This window comes from Hordeum vulgare, chromosome 7H, assembly GCF_904849725.1.
Source record: "Hordeum vulgare subsp. vulgare chromosome 7H, MorexV3_pseudomolecules_assembly, whole genome shotgun sequence".
NCBI lineage: Eukaryota > Viridiplantae > Streptophyta > Magnoliopsida > Poales > Poaceae > Hordeum > Hordeum vulgare.
In genome coordinates, this window is record NC_058524.1 from 627,710,964 (window position 1) to 627,732,330 (window position 21,367).

Consider the following 21,367-nt stretch of genomic DNA (forward strand, 5'->3'; position numbering starts at 1 on the left):
AACAAGGGAGGGAGGTGGCTTGGTGCAGGGTTTTATGAGGGTGATTTTAGGGATTCAGAGGTCAGCTTCATTTTCAGACTTTGGCAAATTCAAGGGTTTTTTCAATCTTTTTGCCAATAAAAAAACTAAGGAATCGACTACAAATCAGGCATCGGATTTTTTACCATGACAAACCAAACGTTTTCTATGGCTATCTGTGTCTGCCGAGGATGCAAGTTTAGTTGGCGAGCACAACAAATCTACCTCAGTTATTTATTTTTCAGAAAGTTGTCGGGCTGTAAACTAAATTTGTCATAAAAAATGTTTGATTTGTCACTCCTAAAAATCTTACGTCAGGTTTTTTTTTACATTACACAAGACCTTTTTTGTAGAATTACAGAAAATTGCCATGCTCGTAAACTAAATTTTCCATCCACACGTCAAAATTTCTTGTGGTAGTAGTAAATAAAATCAAAAGTAATTGTGGTAGTAGTAAATAAAATCAAAAGTTGTTCATCACCCCCTTGGGTGCACCACCACGTGTGGGCGTAACAATTTCCCCTTCATTCCGTTGCTATCCGAACGAAATAACGGCGACTCCGCTCCCGCTAGCGCCACCCAGGGATCTCCCCACTCCTCCATGGCGTTCCCCTCCCTGCCCCCCTCCCCATCGTCGTCGGCGGCGACATGGCGGCGGCGCTCCGGCCTCGTCGCGCTCCTCCTGCTCCTCATCTTCCTCTCCTTCCAGGTACCCCTCCCGTCCGCGCACCACTCACCAGCCCGCACCGCATGCACACTCTTATCCCCTGCCCTCGCCGGCCGCAATGGCGGAATGCGGCGGCTCCCGCGGAACAAAGGGGTTATTTTTCTCCTTCCTTACTTCTGACCGTTCCTCCCGCTTCGGCCCCGCAGGTCGTCGTCCACGTCCCCTCCGTCAGATCGGCGGTCTCCCGGCGGCTCTTCTCCGACCACCGCCACCGAGCGTAAGTACCGCCGCCGCCGCCCGCGCCGCGCTGCGCTTAAATAGATGCCCTAACTCTGACGCTGCTGTGAATCCCCAGCGCCCGCGAGGCCGGTCACCGGAGCTGCCCTGGGTGCGGCGATTTGCAGGTTGTGCCTCACTTCCCAGCACAGGATATTTTGGAACCGTGTGTGTGATTGTGCAATGTGAAACAATGTGGGATTATTTTTGCCTGCGCAGGACGTGGAGGATTTCAACAAGACCATCGCGTACACGGACCAGGATGGCCGGATCAAGCTGTTCAAGGTCACCGCCAAGGAATTCGCGTCCTCCTCGATCTGGGAGAACCCTCTGCTGCCCAGAGATAGCCAGCCGCTTGCTGAACTTGTATGTTGCGAACAAACGTGTGTTTCGCCGTGAAGAAAAATTGCAAAAACTATTTTTAGGTTCTAACTCTCACCGGTGGTTCTTCTTCTTCTGAGTTATGGTAGAAAGAGAGCGCTGAGGAGCAGCCACTGGCCATTGGATCAGAAGCCAACAATCTTTCAAGTTCAGCGGTTTCAGCAACCCAGAGACCCGATCCGATAAAACTAAAGCGAGAGGTCAAACATTATTTGTCTTACGTAGTTGTTCTGTAAGATAGTGGATATTCATTCATCTTTACATCGCAAGTGTTTCTGGTTCACTCCCTAAATTGTTAAACTCCTATTCATTGCTGTCGCCTTGTTGTCAACATCACGGTTCCTGCAGGTATTTCGACGTAGAAGAAAGGAGCAACGGATTCAAGAGTTGCTTCAGATGGACAAGGAGGCTGAGCTCCAGATGCGAAACTTGGCCACAAACAGCTCGAGGAACTTTGATAATAAAGTCAAAGTCAGTTACAATATATGGAGGCAGGAGTTTCACCACACAAATACAGACTCCACGGTGAAGCTCATGAAAGATCAGATAATAATGGCAAAGGTGTACGCCACCATTGCACGTTCCCAGAACGAGCCTGACTTGTACGCATCACTCATGAAGTGCATAAAAGAAAGCAAAGCAGCTATTGGAGATGCACATATGGACAGTGAACTGGATTCAAGGTACTTCATTTAACACCTCTGAAAACTTCAGACTTTTCTTCAGTTTCTTGTTCGCATTGGCATGGAACGATGTAGTATCACCCTCTCTTGTTCTGCAGCGCTTTAGAGAGAGCAAAAGCAATGGGGCATGTGTTGTCTTCAGCTAGAGATGTTCTGTACAACTCTGATGAAGTATCGAGAAGATTGCGCGTTATGCTGCAGTCCGCGGAACTTAATATCGACACTGTGAAAAAGCAAAACACATTCCTGGTTCAGCATGCTGCAAAGACGGTTCCCATGCCCTTGCACTGCCTACATATGCAGTTGATAACCGATTATCATCTCCGTGATGGTGTGATCAAGGAGTATTTTCAAGCTGCTGCTTTGAAGGATGAAGAAGATAAAGCAAAGCTCGAGGACCGGTCACTCTATCACTATGCTATATTTTCTGATAATGTCCTTGCAGCCTCAGTAGTTGTCAGATCAACCGTGACAAATGCCAAGGAGCCAAATAAGCATGTGTTCCACATCGTCACTGACAAGCTTAATTTTGCAGCTATGAAGATGTGGTTCATCAGTCATTCTCCCCTCCCTGCTACTGTCCACGTGGAGAACATCGACAATTTCAAGTGGCTCAATTCGTCTTATTGTTTGGTTATGCGGCAACTTGAGTCAGCTCGTCTCAAGGAATTTTACTTTAAAGCACATGATCCGTCATCTCTCTCTGATGGGAATGAAAATCTGAAGTACAGGAACCCAAAATATTTGTCTATGCTCAACCATCTAAGGTTCTACATGCCAGAGATACATCCCAAGCTTGACAAGATACTGTTTCTCGATGATGATGTTGTTGTGCAAAAGGACTTGACACCCCTCTGGGATGTTGATCTTAAAGGGATGGTAAATGGTGCTGTCGAAACCTGCAAAGAAAGTTTCCATCGCTTCGACACTTATCTCAACTTCTCACATCCTAAGATCTCTGAGAACTTTGATCCACGTGCTTGTGGTTGGGCTTTTGGAATGAACATGTTTGACCTGAAGGAGTGGAAGAAGCGAAACATCACTGGAATATACCATTATTGGCAAAATTTGGTAAGTAATGAAGCAAAAAAATATTGTTATATTGTTGAACTACATTTATCCCACCATGTATGTTATGTCTACGGTGTCATCTTACAACAGTCACTTGTCAGTAGCTTTTATTGGTTTCACTTACTAAGAGAAGCTGTTTTGCAGAATGAGGATCGCAAGTTGTGGAAGCTGGGCACATTACCTCCAGGACTAATTACATTCTACAATTTGACACACCCATTGGATCACACTTGGCATGTCTTGGGCCTTGGCTATGATCCTGCTGTTGACATTGCTGAAATCGAGAATGCAGCGGTAGTTCACTACAATGGGAATTACAAGCCCTGGCTGGACCTTGCCATTTCCAAGTACAAGGCCTACTGGTCCAAGTATGTCGATGTTGACAGCTCACACATTCGGCATTGCTACGCAAGCAAACAATGATTCTGTTTTGGTACTTTTGTGAGAGCGAGTTAGGTAGAGCAGTGATATGTCTAACATTGTTCAGCATCATAATTTTGTCATTCTTGTGCTTAATAATCTAGCCTTTTCTCATGAATCAACTACATGCACAGTGATTTGTAAGTCACAGCATAGTAAATATTCTTCTGTTCATTCGAGGATACAAAAATGAATTGAAAGAACAGTAAATGTTTAACAAGGTAATAAAGAAACCCAACTGTTTATTATCTGGTATATGAATTACAGGCCCAATAAGTGTGGATTAATTATGCGTAAGAATGTGGAAAGAAATGGAGTAATTTTTCTATGCCTTCTGTAAGAAGAAAAGAGAAGCTGATAGTGGAGAATGAACAGGTGTCTGTTTGCGTAGAACTTGTGCTGGAAAAATTTTAGGGGAAAAGGAAGGTTCGGTGCTCGTTCCCTATGAAATAGAACTGAACCTGAAGTTGTTCCCTTTGAAATAGCACCAAACCTGAAGTTGCAGCAAGAAGCTGAGTCAACGAGGGACAGTGCTTCAACAAAGGGGGTTGGAAATGCAACAAAAGGTAACTCTGGAGAACTGAGTCAGTTATGTCTAGTGATGTGCTCATGTAGAACCTTTTTACAGCACCTCATCTGGTAGTGATATTTTTTGTTCGTTAACACAGTACCAGCTCATAGTTTAAATCACAATATAATACAGATTCAAGAATAAATTCAGAGAACCCTTGTTAATCAGCATATGGTAGTGGTTTGTTCATATGATCTGACATCAATTAATCACTGATTACTGAGGTAGGCATCTCTGATAGCATGCATCTCCTCAGCAGCGTCACTTGTTGACATTCTTTTTCTAGGCAATTGCTTCGAGCATAGGGCACCAAGTTGGATGATGGCAGCCAAACACTCCTCGGCTCTGGTTACATTTTCAGTATTAGTGCTATTGTTTGCTTCATCATGCAGCCAGATGTTGGAGTCTGCTATTTTCATGACATTCGCAGGAAGACTTGCTGGGGCTAACCCATCTCTGAACATATCGTCTGTCGGGTACCTTCTTGTAAACATCTCGATCAAGGTGATCCCGAGGCTGTACACATCACCATAAGTTGATACCGAAAGCCCTTCTCCATATTCTACAACGGATTGAAACAGTTCAGATTATAAACAGGTATGCACAGAAGTTATTTCATGAAAATATATCTAATTATATGTGATCATGTGAAGCACAGGGGGAGCATATTCAGTTACCTGGAGCAACATATCCGATGGATCCTCTTATTCCGATGGAGCTAAGGGAACTTGCAGAAGCTTCACTTGTGACTTCATTTAGAATTCTAGCAATGCCAAAATCCCCAACACGAGCCCTCATGTCCTCAGTGAGAAGAATATTGCTTGGCTTGAGATCGCAATGGATAATGGAAGGTTGGCAACCATTGTGTAGATAGTTTAAAGCATCCACGAGGTCAACAGCGATATCCAACCTCTGTGACAAGCTGAGTGTTCTGTTACTGTTTTGGCTTTCAATATCTGGGTGGATCCAGTGGTCTAAGCTGCCATTAGGCATGAGCTCGAAGACTAGTGCTCTGAAGTCTTGGCCTTGGTGATTGATGCTTGAACAACATGTGATGATCTTTACAAGGCAACGGTGCCTAACTCTTCTTAGTGCCTCACATTCATCCTGGAAGCTTTTGTAGGATCCAGATTGCTGCAGATTAAAGACCTTAATGGCCGCAACAAAATTCTCTAGAGTACCTTTGTATACAGTACCATATCTTCCCTTCCCGAGAAGATTGGCTTCTGAAAACCCATCCGTTGCTTTGAGTATGTCGTTGTATGAGACCATTGGAAGGTCACTCATGGTTGTCTGAGGTGACGGTAGTTCTTTCCTCAACCCAGACTTCAATTTTGTGTACAGAAATCCAACTAAAGGAAGAGCTGCAAGTAAGACCAGGATACCTCCTGTTGTAGGGACAATTATTCTCGGAGACTTTGGCAAGCCTTTCTTGGAGCTTTGGCATTTTCGCAGTTGAAGCTGTGGCATTCCACCACATAACTCATTGTTGCCAACAATTGATAGTCCAGTTAAATTCCAGAAAATCCCTTCTTTTGGTATCTCACCTTGTAAACTGTTGAAGGATATGTCGAGGTGGAGCAGCGATGTTGAACAACCTAGGAGTTCAGGGATTGACCCTGATAGATCATTATGTGCAAGGTGCAATTCCTGCAAGCTGGTAATACTGCTCAGGTCCCCTGGGATGCTGCCGTTCAGTTTGTTGTTTGTCAAATTCAGTATGGTAAGCCCTTTTATGTTCTTCAAACTGCGAGGGATGTTTCCTTGGAATGAATTGCGATCCAGCAAGAGGGTTTCAAGGACTACACAGCCACCAATGGTTGCAGGTATTTTACCAGACAGTTGGTTCCCGGATAGAAGAAGCTGCCCGAGATTTACCAAATTTCCAACTTCTGAAGGAAGAGGTCCCTCAAGCAAGTTATAAGACAAATCCAAATATATTGAGATTGATGATAGCATAATTTTGTTCGGGATTGAGCCAGAAAGATGGTTTGTGGATATATCTAGCAATGAAAGTTTGGTCAATTTTCCAATGCTTGATGGAATCGGTCCCTCCAAGCTGTTGATGCCTGCACCAAGCCTAGACAGACTGGTGAGGTTTCCAATGGAAGAGGGGATAAATCCTGATAAGTTGTTAGAACTCAGATATAACTCCTTCAATTGTGTAAGCTTCCCTATGCTCTCAGGAATGGCCCCAGTGAGCAAGTTGCCAGCAAGAACAAGCACCTCGAGACCTATCAAATTTCCAATATCCGATGGGATAATACCAGATATGCTGTTGTTAAAAATATTTAGATGTTGGATGTTTGTGGACAAGTTAGACAATGAGGTTGGTAATTGCCCGGAGAACCTGTTTTGTTCTATAGACATATGCCGCAACATGCTGCAGTTTGTCAAAGAAGTAAGGAACTTCCATTCTTGCTCATTGTGTGCCTCAAACTTGTTCCGAGTTAGGCTAAACCATCGAAGTTCCTGCAATGCACCCAATGCCGAAGGGACAACTCCACCAAATTCATTACTTGAAACATCAAAAAGCTGGAGTACGGACATGTTACTTAGTGATGGAGGCACAACTCCGGTGAATTGGTTGACCCCAAACAAAAAACTTTGCATCCTTGGAAGGCTTCTGCCCATATCAGTTGGTAAATGGCCGTGTAGGTTGTTGCTCATCACACAAAGTCCGTACAGGGATGACTGGTTGTACAGCGAAAGAGGAAGCAAACCTGAGAGGTTATTCATGGCCAGCTGAAGGAACCCGAGATGTGGATTGTTCCCAATGCCCTCGGGAATGGATCCCCCGAGATGGTTAGCTGCCAGGGACAAGATGGTTAACCGGGTGAGGTTCCCGAGTGATGATGGGATATTTCCAGTGAGGCTGTTGTTGTATAGCTGTACAACACGTAGCGACTGCATGTCGCCGATCTCATTAGGTATGCTTCCTTGTAACCCCTTGTTGTCAGCGATTGTCATCAACCTGAGGCCGGTGCAGCGGCTAATGTTGCTTGGAATCACACCGGTGATCATATTCCCTTGCAGGCCAAGGTACTCGAGGCGGCGGAGGGAGCCGATGCTGGGAGGTATCTGACCATACAAGGGGTTGAAGCTTAAGTTGAGCATATGGAGGAATGTGAGATTGCCGATGGCGGGGGAGATGGTGCCAGTGAGCCCCTGGGAGTTGAGGTCCAGAGCGACCATCCTCGACTGGTGCCTCCGGCTGCATGTGACGCCTTCCCATGAGCAGTAGCTGACGCTCCGGTTCCAGGAGGCCAGCACCCCGGAGTGATCGGAAATTCTTTCCTTGAAAGCTGCAAGAGCTCTCTCGTCACCGTCGTGTGCGCACGTCGCCCCCATGGTGGAGAGCAGGAGAAGCACAAGACATCTGAACCCAACGAGGCGCCGTGGCAGCGGTGTACCCCTCCACCACATGGTCTGCTGCGTCGTATTGCTTCTTCGTGCAGTTCTTTTCGCTCTCTGCTCCCTTTCCTTGGTTTGATTCATCGGAGGTACAAGATGATCTGCTTTTCCAGACGCGGAGTTGGCACGGTGTCCACAAAGCCTTTCTCCGTAGTAAAATATAGCAGCACCAACATTTTCCTGTTAGTGACCTCAGGCCGAATTTGATCATTCCCGCACCTTTGTTGACAGCCGCAATGAATAAAACAATCAGTATAATTTTTTCTATGCCCTTCTGTAAGGACAAAAGAGAAAGCTGAGAATGGAGAAGGAAAGAACAGGTGGCCGTTTTTTTTTTTTTTTTTTTTTTGGTGTGATGCTTCAACAAAGGGGGCTGGAAATGCAAGAAAAGTAACTTTGAAGAGCTGAGTCATTTACCAAAAGTTGTGGAAGTTGGGAACATTCCCTTCAGGGCTAGTTTAACAAATCCATTTGGTAACACTTGGCATGACTTGGGCCTTGGCTATGGTCCAGCTGTTGACATTACTGAAATCGAGAATGCACATACGTCATTACAGCAGGAATTACAAGCCCTGGCTGGACCTTGCCATTTCCAAGTGCAAGGCCTACTGGTCCAAGTATGGCAATGTAGACAGCTCGCACATTCGACATTGCTGCGCAAGCAAACAATGACATGTATCACTCTGTCTTCATATTTTTTGACCACGTGTTTTTTAGGTAGAATAATGGTATGTCTAACATAGTTCAGCAACATATTCTTGTCATTCTTGTCTTAATAATCTAGCTCTTACTCATGTATCAACTACACGCACAGTGATTTATAAGTCACAACATAGTAAATATTCTTTTGCTGACTCGAGAATACAGTGGGTGTTTTATGGAATATGAACTGACAGAACAATAAATGTTCAACAAGGTAGTATAGAAACCAAGCTGTCATTATATATGCATAAGAATGTGGAGGAAAATGGAGCATTCTCCATGTCAGAACTCAGAACCATGTATCCTAGAAAGAAAATGCACCCATAAAAAATATATTAAATTATGACCAGTCTCTCACAGTTAAAGGCTGATTGATTTAAGTACAGATTGACTTAATAAACTGATGGAGAGGAAATGTTGTCTTATTTACACCCAAATTACTAAATGCTGTCACAGATGTTGATGCATATAAAGTGCACAATACAGTACAGCTGATAGTTTACATCACAATATACTGGACTTAAGAATAGATTCAGATGATCCAACCGGCTCGTGGTAGTGGTTTGTTTATATGATTTGACATCAATTCATCTTTGATTACTGAGGTAGGCATCCCTGATAAAATGCATCTCTGCAGTAGCATCACTTGTTGACATCCTTTCTCTGGGCAATTGCTTTAAGCATAGGACGCCAAGCTGGATGATGGCAGCCAAACATTCCCGGGCTCTGGTTATATGTTCTGCATCAACACTATTGTTTGCTTCATCATGCAGCCAAATGTTGGAGTCTGCTATCTCCATGACATTCCCAGAAAGACCTGCTGCCTCTGCAAAGTATTGCAGGGTTAACCCATCTCTGAACATATCGTCTGTCGGGCACCTTCCAGTAAACATCTCGATCAAGGTGACCCCGAGGCTGTACACGTCAGGGATAGCGCTTCAATAAAGGGGGCTGGGAGTGCAACAAAAATAACTTTGTAAGATTAGCGGGCACAGAATATTCCATGTGCTCCGTCACCACCTTCAGCAAATGACTTTGCCAACTACTTGAAGATCAACTATCCACATTTGGCGAGTTCTGTGAGCGACAGCTCCATTACTGAATTATTAACTGTTATTATCTACTACTCCCTCCGTTCCTATATATAAGTCTTTTTAAAGGTTTCATTAAAAGACTATATACGGATGTATATAGACATACTTTAGAGTGTAGATTCACTTATTTTGCTCCGTATGTAGTCCTTAGTAAAATCTCTACAAAGACTTATATTTAGGAACAGAGGGAGTACATGTCTAATATCTGCACCCCCAACCAACTTTCAGGCTTGTACAGAGATAATGATACTGTTTAGGAAGGACAACGCAGTTGGTTCACAGCACGCCAGCACCTGGGAACGGTCGGAAATCCTTTCCTTGAAGGCTACCGGAAGGGACTCCCTCATCACCGTTGCCTGTACGAGCCCATCGTCGCTCCCATGGTGGGGAGAAGGAGAAGCACAAATGGCAGCAGCGGCATGCCCGCCCACCGCATGGTCTGCTGCGTTGGGTTTGTTCTTTTCGCTCTCTCCTCCTCCTTAGGTACAAAATCACTGGAGCTACAGGATCTGTCTTCCCAAATAGGAGCCTTTCTCCAGATTAAAATTGCAGTGCCAACCTTTTCCTGCCTGCTGGTGACCTCACCTCAGTCCGAATTCTGGCTTGTTGACCCTGATTAATTGGAGCTGTATCTGGTCCCACATGCATCCATGATGATGTTGAAACCCAAGGATCCATCAAGGCGTGGCGCAATGAATAGACAGCAAGAACTGCCTGACTGGAGGCAAGGATAAGTTTTTGTATGCCTTGTGCGGGAAGAGCAGGTGGCTGTTTTTTGTAGGGTGTCTGTTGGCTTTTCTTATCCAAGGGTGAGCAAGTTGAGTGATTATTCCCAGCAAGAGGTTGGGCAGTACTTCAAGAAAGAGCGCTGGAAATGCAACAAAAGTATTTCCTCCGTTCATAAATATAAGATGTTTTAACTTTTTTGTGAATCAACTGTACATGGACACGTTTTGGTTTTTTATTATTCAAGTGTCAGCAAGTTGAGAATGGAGAAGGGAAGAGCAGGTGGCTGTTTTTGTGGAGTGCCTGTTGGTTTTTTCTATTCAAGGAAAAGGGAAGTTGAGTGATTATTCCCTGAACCTGCAGCAAGAAGCTGAGCCGAGGTGCTTCAACAGAGCGCTCTGGAAACGCAACAAAAGTACTCGTGCCAAAAAAAAGGTCTTACATCATGGGACGGTGAAGAGCCGACTCCAGTGCTTATTTACCCCCCCCTCTGAATCAGCCCTCAACCTGAAACTGCCGCAAGAAGCTTAGCCAACAAAATGGACTGGAAATTCGACAGAGGTAACTTTGAAGAAGCGAGCCAGAAAAGAGAAGTTCATGTCTTGTGATGTTACCATATAGCAACCTTTTTTTATCACTTGATTATGTAAAGAAGTCATTTTTTTTATATACCTGGCAGTGTGGTGGCCGCTTTTGCAATGTTATTATCTTTTGTCGGATTAATAGCTGGAGTCTTTTTTCTTTTTCCCTGAAAAAGTTTTAATTGTATTTCGGAAGATGCCGCGTGGGCAGCACGTTTCGAAGCAATGGCCGGGTGTTGTTACTAATACTCCCTCGTATAGATACATCCTGTTTGAACGACAAGTTAATCACGGACGAACGAACGAACGAACAGGGATAAGAGGAGTATGCTGAAAAGACAAGTTGAAGCTTTTCATGCATTCACGGAAAATATATATATGTTTATCAGTCGCATACTACTTAACAAAAAAGAGAACAAATCTTTTTGCGAAACAAAAATCGAAATCACAGGGAGGGAAGGAAAAATGACAAGCTTTTCTTATAGGCAAAGGAAGAAAAAAAAAACTGGTTGCAACGAACAAGGAAAACAAAAAGCCATACGAAACAAGCACGTACGTACTTCTCAGATGGGCCGAGCTCTGTGTGGGTATGTCGCTCAGACGGGCTGCGCCGTGTCGTCCATTCTGCAGCCCAGCGCCCACGAGCCCTTCTAAGCCGCGCGAGACGAGAGGCAGCTGCTACGCCAAACATTTAGTCCCACCTCGGAAGTTGGCAGGGAGAGAGACCTGTTTATAAGGCGGGGCGCAGCGAACGGTGACACGACCTTACTTGAACAGGATCTGTTCTATAGGCTCGTACCGCTGCATCCTTTACCAATAAGGAGGCAAGCACTTCAGTCTGGTTGATGCATTCTGACCTCTGGGCCAGAGCGTGATTAACGGCCAGGATCACCTGATGGGTGCCCATCCGACGGCTGTAGAGGATCGTTCCTGCCTGGTGCAGGGTGGCCCAGAGGTTGTCTGACAGACTCCACAATCATTTTTTTTCTTTCCTCTGCTTATGTACATCTTTTTTCTTCTAGCTGCGAGATCTAGAAATTAGCTACGCCTTTGTTTATGCAAATCTTGTTTCTGCTGCTTCCTCAATGAATTTTTAGCAGCACAAAATCCCTTTTTCATCTACTAAAACGTCTGGAAAAATAGCTGCACATCTGAAATTATGAGGTCATAACACGGCAGTGACGGTGGCAGGGAAGCCAAACAAAGATGGATCATTCAAAGCTTTTCTGCTTCAGACTGAAGATGAAACACACCAACATTAACCAATCACATTATTGTCTATTATTATTCTCTCTTTTGCACAGACAAAGTATCACAGACGAACCCGGCAACGCCGGCTGACGACACCCCACCATCATCGGTATTACATTTTGATATTCATTTCGCTGCTGCACATTTTTATTCAAGGCTACACGCACACAACGACAGATTCAGTTCATGCTGCACCCCTCCTTGGCTCCGTCGATCGACGCCAGCTGAGGCGGGCGAGCGACTGCCTCCCTCCTCCTTGTCCATCTTACATGTTCGGCTTAATCTTGAGCCGCGACGCCAGCTTCTGCCCGAGGGACGCATCGCACTGCAAACAGCATTGGTAAAAAACATGGTTGGTTTCATATGATCTAGGTACACGCATAATAACAGTATAACAGTGCATCGTCACCCGCTGGCAACTGAGAGTGAATGAACAACACAAGGATGTACCTGTGACCAGTATGAGACCCAGATGCTCTGGATTTCATGGGTGACACGAGCATCCGTGAGCGCATCAACCCACCGCTGGAGGAAACGGTCTTGCCTATGTTTTCATATAAGAAACAACTCGGTTAGCAACGCTGCTTGATTTCTTCTATCCGTCTGAAAAGACTTCAAACAAATCAAACGGAGTATTTGATGAACATGGGTCCCGCATGATGTGTATTTAATGTAGTCTGGGCTTGGGTAACTAGACTTTAGTCAGTACATACTTTACTAATTTGTAGAACATAGTAGACAACACATCAGTTTATGTTTAGACTTAGCCAACATCGGTATACCTTAGTGTTTAAATAAATAAAGCAACGAGCCAACTTAATATATGAGAGGAACCAAAATTGGATGGACAACGAATCAAAAATGCAGATTTAGAACAATATATAACACCCCTATAAGAAAACAATATCTTTTGTGATCTGAAAAGTGGAAATATCTTGCATGGCCACAAACAATATCAACATCTATTGTCCCATCATTTTCTAGTTTTGCCATAAATCAAACTGTGTGAATATGGAGCAAAGCCAAATCATACTTTTACAAAAGAAAAGTAGGCAATATAATCCATTGATTTTGAAATGTGTATATCATATGGTGTAATATTCCTCACTATCACTCATTGCACCATACGGAGATTCATGGTGGAAAATCAACGGTTCGATCCCTAGCTCTAGTTTGTGTGTAAAGATAACTTGTTCTCTTTGTCATTTCCAATGTCGAACCATGGAGGATCAACATGGAATGAAAAAGACAACTTGACTGTGTGTGCCTTGGTCCAAGATGCCAACCCAACCCATATTTATTCCCCTGCCAACTAGTAGCATTTGAGCCCTTAATTGGAATTTAGTCCTTACAAAAGAGTTTGTTGTTGCCAGGTGCATTATATGCCAGTAAAAGATGCAAGTGAGGTGAGTGTTGAAATACACTAGACAACATTGTTCGCTTTCTTAGGTAAATTGTTTATGTGCTTGCAATTAAATATGTATCAAGCAAGGAGGAATCGAGTTAAGAACTAGGTCACTGCACTGATAGCGTACATTGACCCCATGACTAGGCTTATCTAGGCTTCAGACGAGCCTAGACTAGAGACTAGACTAGAGAGGTATGTGGAAATATGTTGCACAACCTTCTTTCTCAACTTAAGCTTCTAGGGGACTAGTTAACATCATGAATTCAGTAGATGCATACCCATTGAAATATTGTACACATATCTCTTAAGCCCTGAGTTTTGGCTTATTTTGATGCACACACAATAAGATTTCCCATGAATTCACATTATTGACATGAGTTTCTCCAATACTCCAATTTAGAGTTGATTTTTTATTTGGAAAGATATATGTGTAAATAAATAACACATGAATCCAACATGGTTGCTTGAATCCATCACAAATTTAGGTAGCCAAATTCAAAGCGATTTTTCTTCCTGTTAGCGAGGCCGACATATGAGTCACTTCCTTTACTATGATTGGTACAAAAAAGCTTAGAGAAATGTATTCAATATATCAAGTCACCATATGGGGGTATATCTGGTTAAGTAATACAGAGGACTTCTAGATATCCTAGTAGTGGAACCGCAATGACGCATCTACACCAACCTGGGTTCGACTTGACGGAGGCGATTAGTTTCGCAATGTCAATTAGTTGGGAATATCGTCTCTTCTTGACTAAAAATGTCACCTCGCTCCTCCCCATCAGTATATGTGACTATCAAATTCACCATATGGGGGAACAACCTAGGAGTTCAGGGATTGACCCTGATAGATCATTATGTGCAAGGTGCAATTCCTGCAAGCTGGTAATACTGCTCAGGTCCCCTGGGATGCTGCCGTTCAGTTTGTTGTTTGTCAAATTCAGTATGGTAAGCCCTTTTATGTTCTTCAAACTGCGAGGGATGTTTCCTTGGAATGAATTGCGATCCAGCAAGAGGGTTTCAAGGACTACACAGCCACCAATGGTTGCAGGTATTTTACCAGACAGTTGGTTCCCGGATAGAAGAAGCTGCCCGAGATTTACCAAATTTCCAACTTCTGAAGGAAGAGGTCCCTCAAGCAAGTTATAAGACAAATCCAAATATATTGAGATTGATGATAGCATAATTTTGTTCGGGATTGAGCCAGAAAGATGGTTTGTGGATATATCTAGCAATGAAAGTTTGGTCAATTTTCCAATGCTTGATGGAATCGGTCCCTCCAAGCTGTTGATGCCTGCACCAAGCCTAGACAGACTGGTGAGGTTTCCAATGGAAGAGGGGATAAATCCTGATAAGTTGTTAGAACTCAGATATAACTCCTTCAATTGTGTAAGCTTCCCTATGCTCTCAGGAATGGCCCCAGTGAGCAAGTTGCCAGCAAGAACAAGCACCTCGAGACCTATCAAATTTCCAATATCCGATGGGATAATACCAGATATGCTGTTGTTAAAAATATTTAGATGTTGGATGTTTGTGGACAAGTTAGACAATGAGGTTGGTAATTGCCCGGAGAACCTGTTTTGTTCTATAGACATATGCCGCAACATGCTGCAGTTTGTCAAAGAAGTAAGGAACTTCCATTCTTGCTCATTGTGTGCCTCAAACTTGTTCCGAGTTAGGCTAAACCATCGAAGTTCCTGCAATGCACCCAATGCCGAAGGGACAACTCCACCAAATTCATTACTTGAAACATCAAAAAGCTGGAGTACGGACATGTTACTTAGTGATGGAGGCACAACTCCGGTGAATTGGTTGACCCCAAACAAAAAACTTTGCATCCTTGGAAGGCTTCTGCCCATATCAGTTGGTAAATGGCCGTGTAGGTTGTTGCTCATCACACAAAGTCCGTACAGGGATGACTGGTTGTACAGCGAAAGAGGAAGCAAACCTGAGAGGTTATTCATGGCCAGCTGAAGGAACCCGAGATGTGGATTGTTCCCAATGCCCTCGGGAATGGATCCCCCGAGATGGTTAGCTGCCAGGGACAAGATGGTTAACCGGGTGAGGTTCCCGAGTGATGATGGGATATTTCCAGTGAGGCTGTTGTTGTATAGCTGTACAACACGTAGCGACTGCATGTCGCCGATCTCATTAGGTATGCTTCCTTGTAACCCCTTGTTGTCAGCGATTGTCATCAACCTGAGGCCGGTGCAGCGGCTAATGTTGCTTGGAATCACACCGGTGATCATATTCCCTTGCAGGCCAAGGTACTCGAGGCGGCGGAGGGAGCCGATGCTGGGAGGTATCTGACCATACAAGGGGTTGAAGCTTAAGTTGAGCATATGGAGGAATGTGAGATTGCCGATGGCGGGGGAGATGGTGCCAGTGAGCCCCTGGGAGTTGAGGTCCAGAGCGACCACCCTCGACTGGTGCCTCCGGCTGCATGTGACGCCTTCCCATGAGCAGTAGCTGACGCTCCGGTTCCAGGAGGCCAGCACCCCGGAGTGATCGGAAATTCTTTCCTTGAAAGCTGCAAGAGCTCTCTCGTCACCGTCGTGTGCGCACGTCGCCCCCATGGTGGAGAGCAGGAGAAGCACAAGACATCTGAACCCAACGAGGCGCCGTGGCAGCGGTGTACCCCTCCACCACATGGTCTGCTGCGTCGTATTGCTTCTTCGTGCAGTTCTTTTCGCTCTCTGCTCCCTTTCCTTGGTTTGATTCATCGGAGGTACAAGATGATCTGCTTTTCCAGACGCGGAGTTGGCACGGTGTCCACAAAGCCTTTCTCCGTAGTAAAATATAGCAGCACCAACATTTTCCTGTTAGTGACCTCAGGCCGAATTTGATCATTCCCGCACCTTTGTTGACAGCCGCAATGAATAAAACAATCAGTATAATTTTTTCTATGCCCTTCTGTAAGGACAAAAGAGAAAGCTGAGAATGGAGAAGGAAAGAACAGGTGGCCGTTTTTTTTTTTTTTTTTTTTTGGTGTGATGCTTCAACAAAGGGGGCTGGAAATGCAAGAAAAGTAACTTTGAAGAGCTGAGTCATTTACCAAAAGTTGTGGAAGTTGGGAACATTCCCTTCAGGGCTAGTTTAACAAATCCATTTGGTAACACTTGGCATGACTTGGGCCTTGGCTATGGTCCAGCTGTTGACATTACTGAAATCGAGAATGCACATACGTCATTACAGCAGGAATTACAAGCCCTGGCTGGACCTTGCCATTTCCAAGTGCAAGGCCTACTGGTCCAAGTATGGCAATGTAGACAGCTCGCACATTCGACATTGCTGCGCAAGCAAACAATGACATGTATCACTCTGTCTTCATATTTTTTGACCACGTGTTTTTTAGGTAGAATAATGGTATGTCTAACATAGTTCAGCAACATATTCTTGTCATTCTTGTCTTAATAATCTAGCTCTTACTCATGTATCAACTACACGCACAGTGATTTATAAGTCACAACATAGTAAATATTCTTTTGCTGACTCGAGAATACAGTGGGTGTTTTATGGAATATGAACTGACAGAACAATAAATGTTCAACAAGGTAGTATAGAAACCAAGCTGTCATTATATATGCATAAGAATGTGGAGGAAAATGGAGCATTCTCCATGTCAGAACTCAGAACCATGTATCCTAGAAAGAAAATGCACCCATAAAAAATATATTAAATTATGACCAGTCTCTCACAGTTAAAGGCTGATTGATTTAAGTACAGATTGACTTAATAAACTGATGGAGAGGAAATGTTGTCTTATTTACACCCAAATTACTAAATGCTGTCACAGATGTTGATGCATATAAAGTGCACAATACAGTACAGCTGATAGTTTACATCACAATATACTGGACTTAAGAATAGATTCAGATGATCCAACCGGCTCGTGGTAGTGGTTTGTTTATATGATTTGACATCAATTCATCTTTGATTACTGAGGTAGGCATCCCTGATAAAATGCATCTCTGCAGTAGCATCACTTGTTGACATCCTTTCTCTGGGCAATTGCTTTAAGCATAGGACGCCAAGCTGGATGATGGCAGCCAAACATTCCCGGGCTCTGGTTATATGTTCTGCATCAACACTATTGTTTGCTTCATCATGCAGCCAAATGTTGGAGTCTGCTATCTCCATGACATTCCCAGAAAGACCTGCTGCCTCTGCAAAGTATTGCAGGGTTAACCCATCTCTGAACATATCGTCTGTCGGGCACCTTCCAGTAAACATCTCGATCAAGGTGACCCCGAGGCTGTACACGTCAGGGATAGCGCTTCAATAAAGGGGGCTGGGAGTGCAACAAAAATAACTTTGTAAGATTAGCGGGCACAGAATATTCCATGTGCTCCGTCACCACCTTCAGCAAATGACTTTGCCAACTACTTGAAGATCAACTATCCACATTTGGCGAGTTCTGTGAGCGACAGCTCCATTACTGAATTATTAACTGTTATTATCTACTACTCCCTCCGTTCCTATATATAAGTCTTTTTAAAGGTTTCATTAAAAGACTATATACGGATGTATATAGACATACTTTAGAGTGTAGATTCACTTATTTTGCTCCGTATGTAGTCCTTAGTAAAATCTCTACAAAGACTTATATTTAGGAACAGAGGGAGTACATGTCTAATATCTGCACCCCCAACCAACTTTCAGGCTTGTACAGAGATAATGATACTGTTTAGGAAGGACAACGCAGTTGGTTCACAGCACGCCAGCACCTGGGAACGGTCGGAAATCCTTTCCTTGAAGGCTACCGGAAGGGACTCCCTCATCACCGTTGCCTGTACGAGCCCATCGTCGCTCCCATGGTGGGGAGAAGGAGAAGCACAAATGGCAGCAGCGGCATGCCCGCCCACCGCATGGTCTGCTGCGTTGGGTTTGTTCTTTTCGCTCTCTCCTCCTCCTTAGGTACAAAATCACTGGAGCTACAGGATCTGTCTTCCCAAATAGGAGCCTTTCTCCAGATTAAAATTGCAGTGCCAACCTTTTCCTGCCTGCTGGTGACCTCACCTCAGTCCGAATTCTGGCTTGTTGACCCTGATTAATTGGAGCTGTATCTGGTCCCACATGCATCCATGATGATGTTGAAACCCAAGGATCCATCAAGGCGTGGCGCAATGAATAGACAGCAAGAACTGCCTGACTGGAGGCAAGGATAAGTTTTTGTATGCCTTGTGCGGGAAGAGCAGGTGGCTGTTTTTTGTAGGGTGTCTGTTGGCTTTTCTTATCCAAGGGTGAGCAAGTTGAGTGATTATTCCCAGCAAGAGGTTGGGCAGTACTTCAAGAAAGAGCGCTGGAAATGCAACAAAAGTATTTCCTCCGTTCATAAATATAAGATGTTTTAACTTTTTTGTGAATCAACTGTACATGGACACGTTTTGGTTTTTTATTATTCAAGTGTCAGCAAGTTGAGAATGGAGAAGGGAAGAGCAGGTGGCTGTTTTTGTGGAGTGCCTGTTGGTTTTTTCTATTCAAGGAAAAGGGAAGTTGAGTGATTATTCCCTGAACCTGCAGCAAGAAGCTGAGCCGAGGTGCTTCAACAGAGCGCTCTGGAAACGCAACAAAAGTACTCGTGCCAAAAAAAAGGTCTTACATCATGGGACGGTGAAGAGCCGACTCCAGTGCTTATTTACCCCCCCCTCTGAATCAGCCCTCAACCTGAAACTGCCGCAAGAAGCTTAGCCAACAAAATGGACTGGAAATTCGACAGAGGTAACTTTGAAGAAGCGAGCCAGAAAAGAGAAGTTCATGTCTTGTGATGTTACCATATAGCAACCTTTTTTTATCACTTGATTATGTAAAGAAGTCATTTTTTTTATATACCTGGCAGTGTGGTGGCCGCTTTTGCAATGTTATTATCTTTTGTCGGATTAATAGCTGGAGTCTTTTTTCTTTTTCCCTGAAAAAGTTTTAATTGTATTTCGGAAGATGCCGCGTGGGCAGCACGTTTCGAAGCAATGGCCGGGTGTTGTTACTAATACTCCCTCGTATAGATACATCCTGTTTGAACGACAAGTTAATCACGGACGAACGAACGAACGAACAGGGATAAGAGGAGTATGCTGAAAAGACAAGTTGAAGCTTTTCATGCATTCACGGAAAATATATATATGTTTATCAGTCGCATACTACTTAACAAAAAAGAGAACAAATCTTTTTGCGAAACAAAAATCGAAATCACAGGGAGGGAAGGAAAAATGACAAGCTTTTCTTATAGGCAAAGGAAGAAAAAAAAAACTGGTTGCAACGAACAAGGAAAACAAAAAGCCATACGAAACAAGCACGTACGTACTTCTCAGATGGGCCGAGCTCTGTGTGGGTATGTCGCTCAGACGGGCTGCGCCGTGTCGTCCATTCTGCAGCCCAGCGCCCACGAGCCCTTCTAAGCCGCGCGAGACGAGAGGCAGCTGCTACGCCAAACATTTAGTCCCACCTCGGAAGTTGGCAGGGAGAGAGACCTGTTTATAAGGCGGGGCGCAGCGAACGGTGACACGACCTTACTTGAACAGGATCTGTTCTATAGGCTCGTACCGCTGCATCCTTTACCAATAAGGAGGCAAGCACTTCAGTCTGGTTGATGCATTCTGACCTCTGGGCCAGAGCGTGATTAACGGCCAGGATCACCTGATGGGTGCCCATCCGACGGCTGTAGAGGATCGTTCCTGCCTGGTGCAGGGTGGCCCAGAGGTTGTCTGACAGACTCCACAATCATTTTTTTTCTTTCCTCTGCTTATGTACATCTTTTTTCTTCTAGCTGCGAGATCTAGAAATTAGCTACGCCTTTGTTTATGCAAATCTTGTTTCTGCTGCTTCCTCAATGAATTTTTAGCAGCACAAAATCCCTTTTTCATCTACTAAAACGTCTGGAAAAATAGCTGCACATCTGAAATTATGAGGTCATAACACGGCAGTGACGGTGGCAGGGAAGCCAAACAAAGATGGATCATTCAAAGCTTTTCTGCTTCAGACTGAAGATGAAACACACCAACATTAACCAATCACATTATTGTCTATTATTATTCTCTCTTTTGCACAGACAAAGTATCACAGACGAACCCGGCAACGCCGGCTGACGACACCCCACCATCATCGGTATTACATTTTGATATTCATTTCGCTGCTGCACATTTTTATTCAAGGCTACACGCACACAACGACAGATTCAGTTCATGCTGCACCCCTCCTTGGCTCCGTCGATCGACGCCAGCTGAGGCGGGCGAGCGACTGCCTCCCTCCTCCTTGTCCATCTTACATGTTCGGCTTAATCTTGAGCCGCGACGCCAGCTTCTGCCCGAGGGACGCATCGCACTGCAAACAGCATTGGTAAAAAACATGGTTGGTTTCATATGATCTAGGTACACGCATAATAACAGTATAACAGTGCATCGTCACCCGCTGGCAACTGAGAGTGAATGAACAACACAAGGATGTACCTGTGACCAGTATGAGACCCAGATGCTCTGGATTTCATGGGTGACACGAGCATCCGTGAGCGCATCAACCCACCGCTGGAGGAAACGGTCTTGCCTATGTTTTCATATAAGAAACAACTCGGTTAGCAACGCTGCTTGATTTCTTCTATCCGTCTGAAAAGACTTCAAACAAATCAAACGGAGTATTTGATGAACATGGGTCCCGCATGATGTGTATTTAATGTAGTCTGGGCTTGGGTAACTAGACTTTAGTCAGTACATACTTTACTAATTTGTAGAACATAGTAGACAACACATCAGTTTATGTTTAGACTTAGCCAACATCGGTATACCTTAGTGTTTAAATAAATAAAGCAACGAGCCAACTTAATATATGAGAGGAACCAAAATTGGATGGACAACGAATCAAAAATGCAGATTTAGAACAATATATAACACCCCTATAAGAAAACAATATCTTTTGTGATCTGAAAAGTGGAAATATCTTGCATGGCCACAAACAATATCAACATCTATTGTCCCATCATTTTCTAGTTTTGCCATAAATCAAACTGTGTGAATATGGAGCAAAGCCAAATCATACTTTTACAAAAGAAAAGTAGGCAATATAATCCATTGATTTTGAAATGTGTATATCATATGGTGTAATATTCCTCACTATC

At 44.1% G+C, this 21,367-nt stretch overlaps 2 protein-coding genes, 2 long non-coding RNA genes and 2 other non-coding genes across 6 annotated transcripts; 3 read left to right on the forward strand and 3 right to left on the reverse strand.

Moving 5' to 3' along the window:
• The first annotated feature begins 575 nt into the window (after positions 1-575).
• On the forward strand, positions 576-3,690 carry LOC123407149 (probable galacturonosyltransferase 3). The gene is made up of 8 exons (XM_045100219.1): positions 576-727; positions 892-962; positions 1,041-1,089; positions 1,181-1,327; positions 1,432-1,542; positions 1,691-2,025; positions 2,124-3,096; positions 3,241-3,690. Exons 1-8 carry the CDS (start codon positions 620-622, stop codon positions 3,517-3,519), a joined length of 2,073 nt encoding a protein of 690 aa, XP_044956154.1. The 5' UTR covers positions 576-619; the 3' UTR covers positions 3,520-3,690.
• A 91-nt stretch (positions 3,691-3,781) lies between these two features.
• Positions 3,782-15,418, reverse strand: LOC123407148 (probable LRR receptor-like serine/threonine-protein kinase At3g47570). The gene is made up of 2 exons (XM_045100218.1): positions 14,087-15,418; positions 3,782-5,685 (listed from the first exon to the last, which is right to left on the reverse strand). The coding sequence occupies exons 1-2, from the start codon at positions 15,399-15,401 to the stop codon at positions 4,757-4,759; spliced, it is 2,244 nt and encodes a 747-aa protein (XP_044956153.1). The 5' UTR covers positions 15,402-15,418; the 3' UTR covers positions 3,782-4,756.
• On the forward strand, positions 11,364-11,574 carry LOC123414557. The gene has a single exon (XR_006614493.1). It is a non-coding gene; the product is annotated as a small nucleolar RNA U3 (small nucleolar RNA).
• On the reverse strand, positions 11,863-12,677 carry LOC123407153. The gene is made up of 2 exons (XR_006612549.1): positions 12,306-12,677; positions 11,863-12,180 (listed from the first exon to the last, which is right to left on the reverse strand). It is a non-coding gene; the product is annotated as an uncharacterized LOC123407153 (long non-coding RNA).
• A 4,345-nt stretch (positions 15,419-19,763) lies between the features above and the next one.
• On the forward strand, positions 19,764-19,974 carry LOC123414558. Its single transcript, XR_006614494.1, has one exon. It is a non-coding gene; the product is annotated as a small nucleolar RNA U3 (small nucleolar RNA).
• Positions 19,975-20,262: 288 nt separating this feature from the next.
• LOC123407151 lies at positions 20,263-21,077 on the reverse strand. The gene is made up of 2 exons (XR_006612548.1): positions 20,706-21,077; positions 20,263-20,580 (listed from the first exon to the last, which is right to left on the reverse strand). It is a non-coding gene; the product is annotated as an uncharacterized LOC123407151 (long non-coding RNA).
• Between the last annotated feature and the right edge of the window lie 290 nt (positions 21,078-21,367).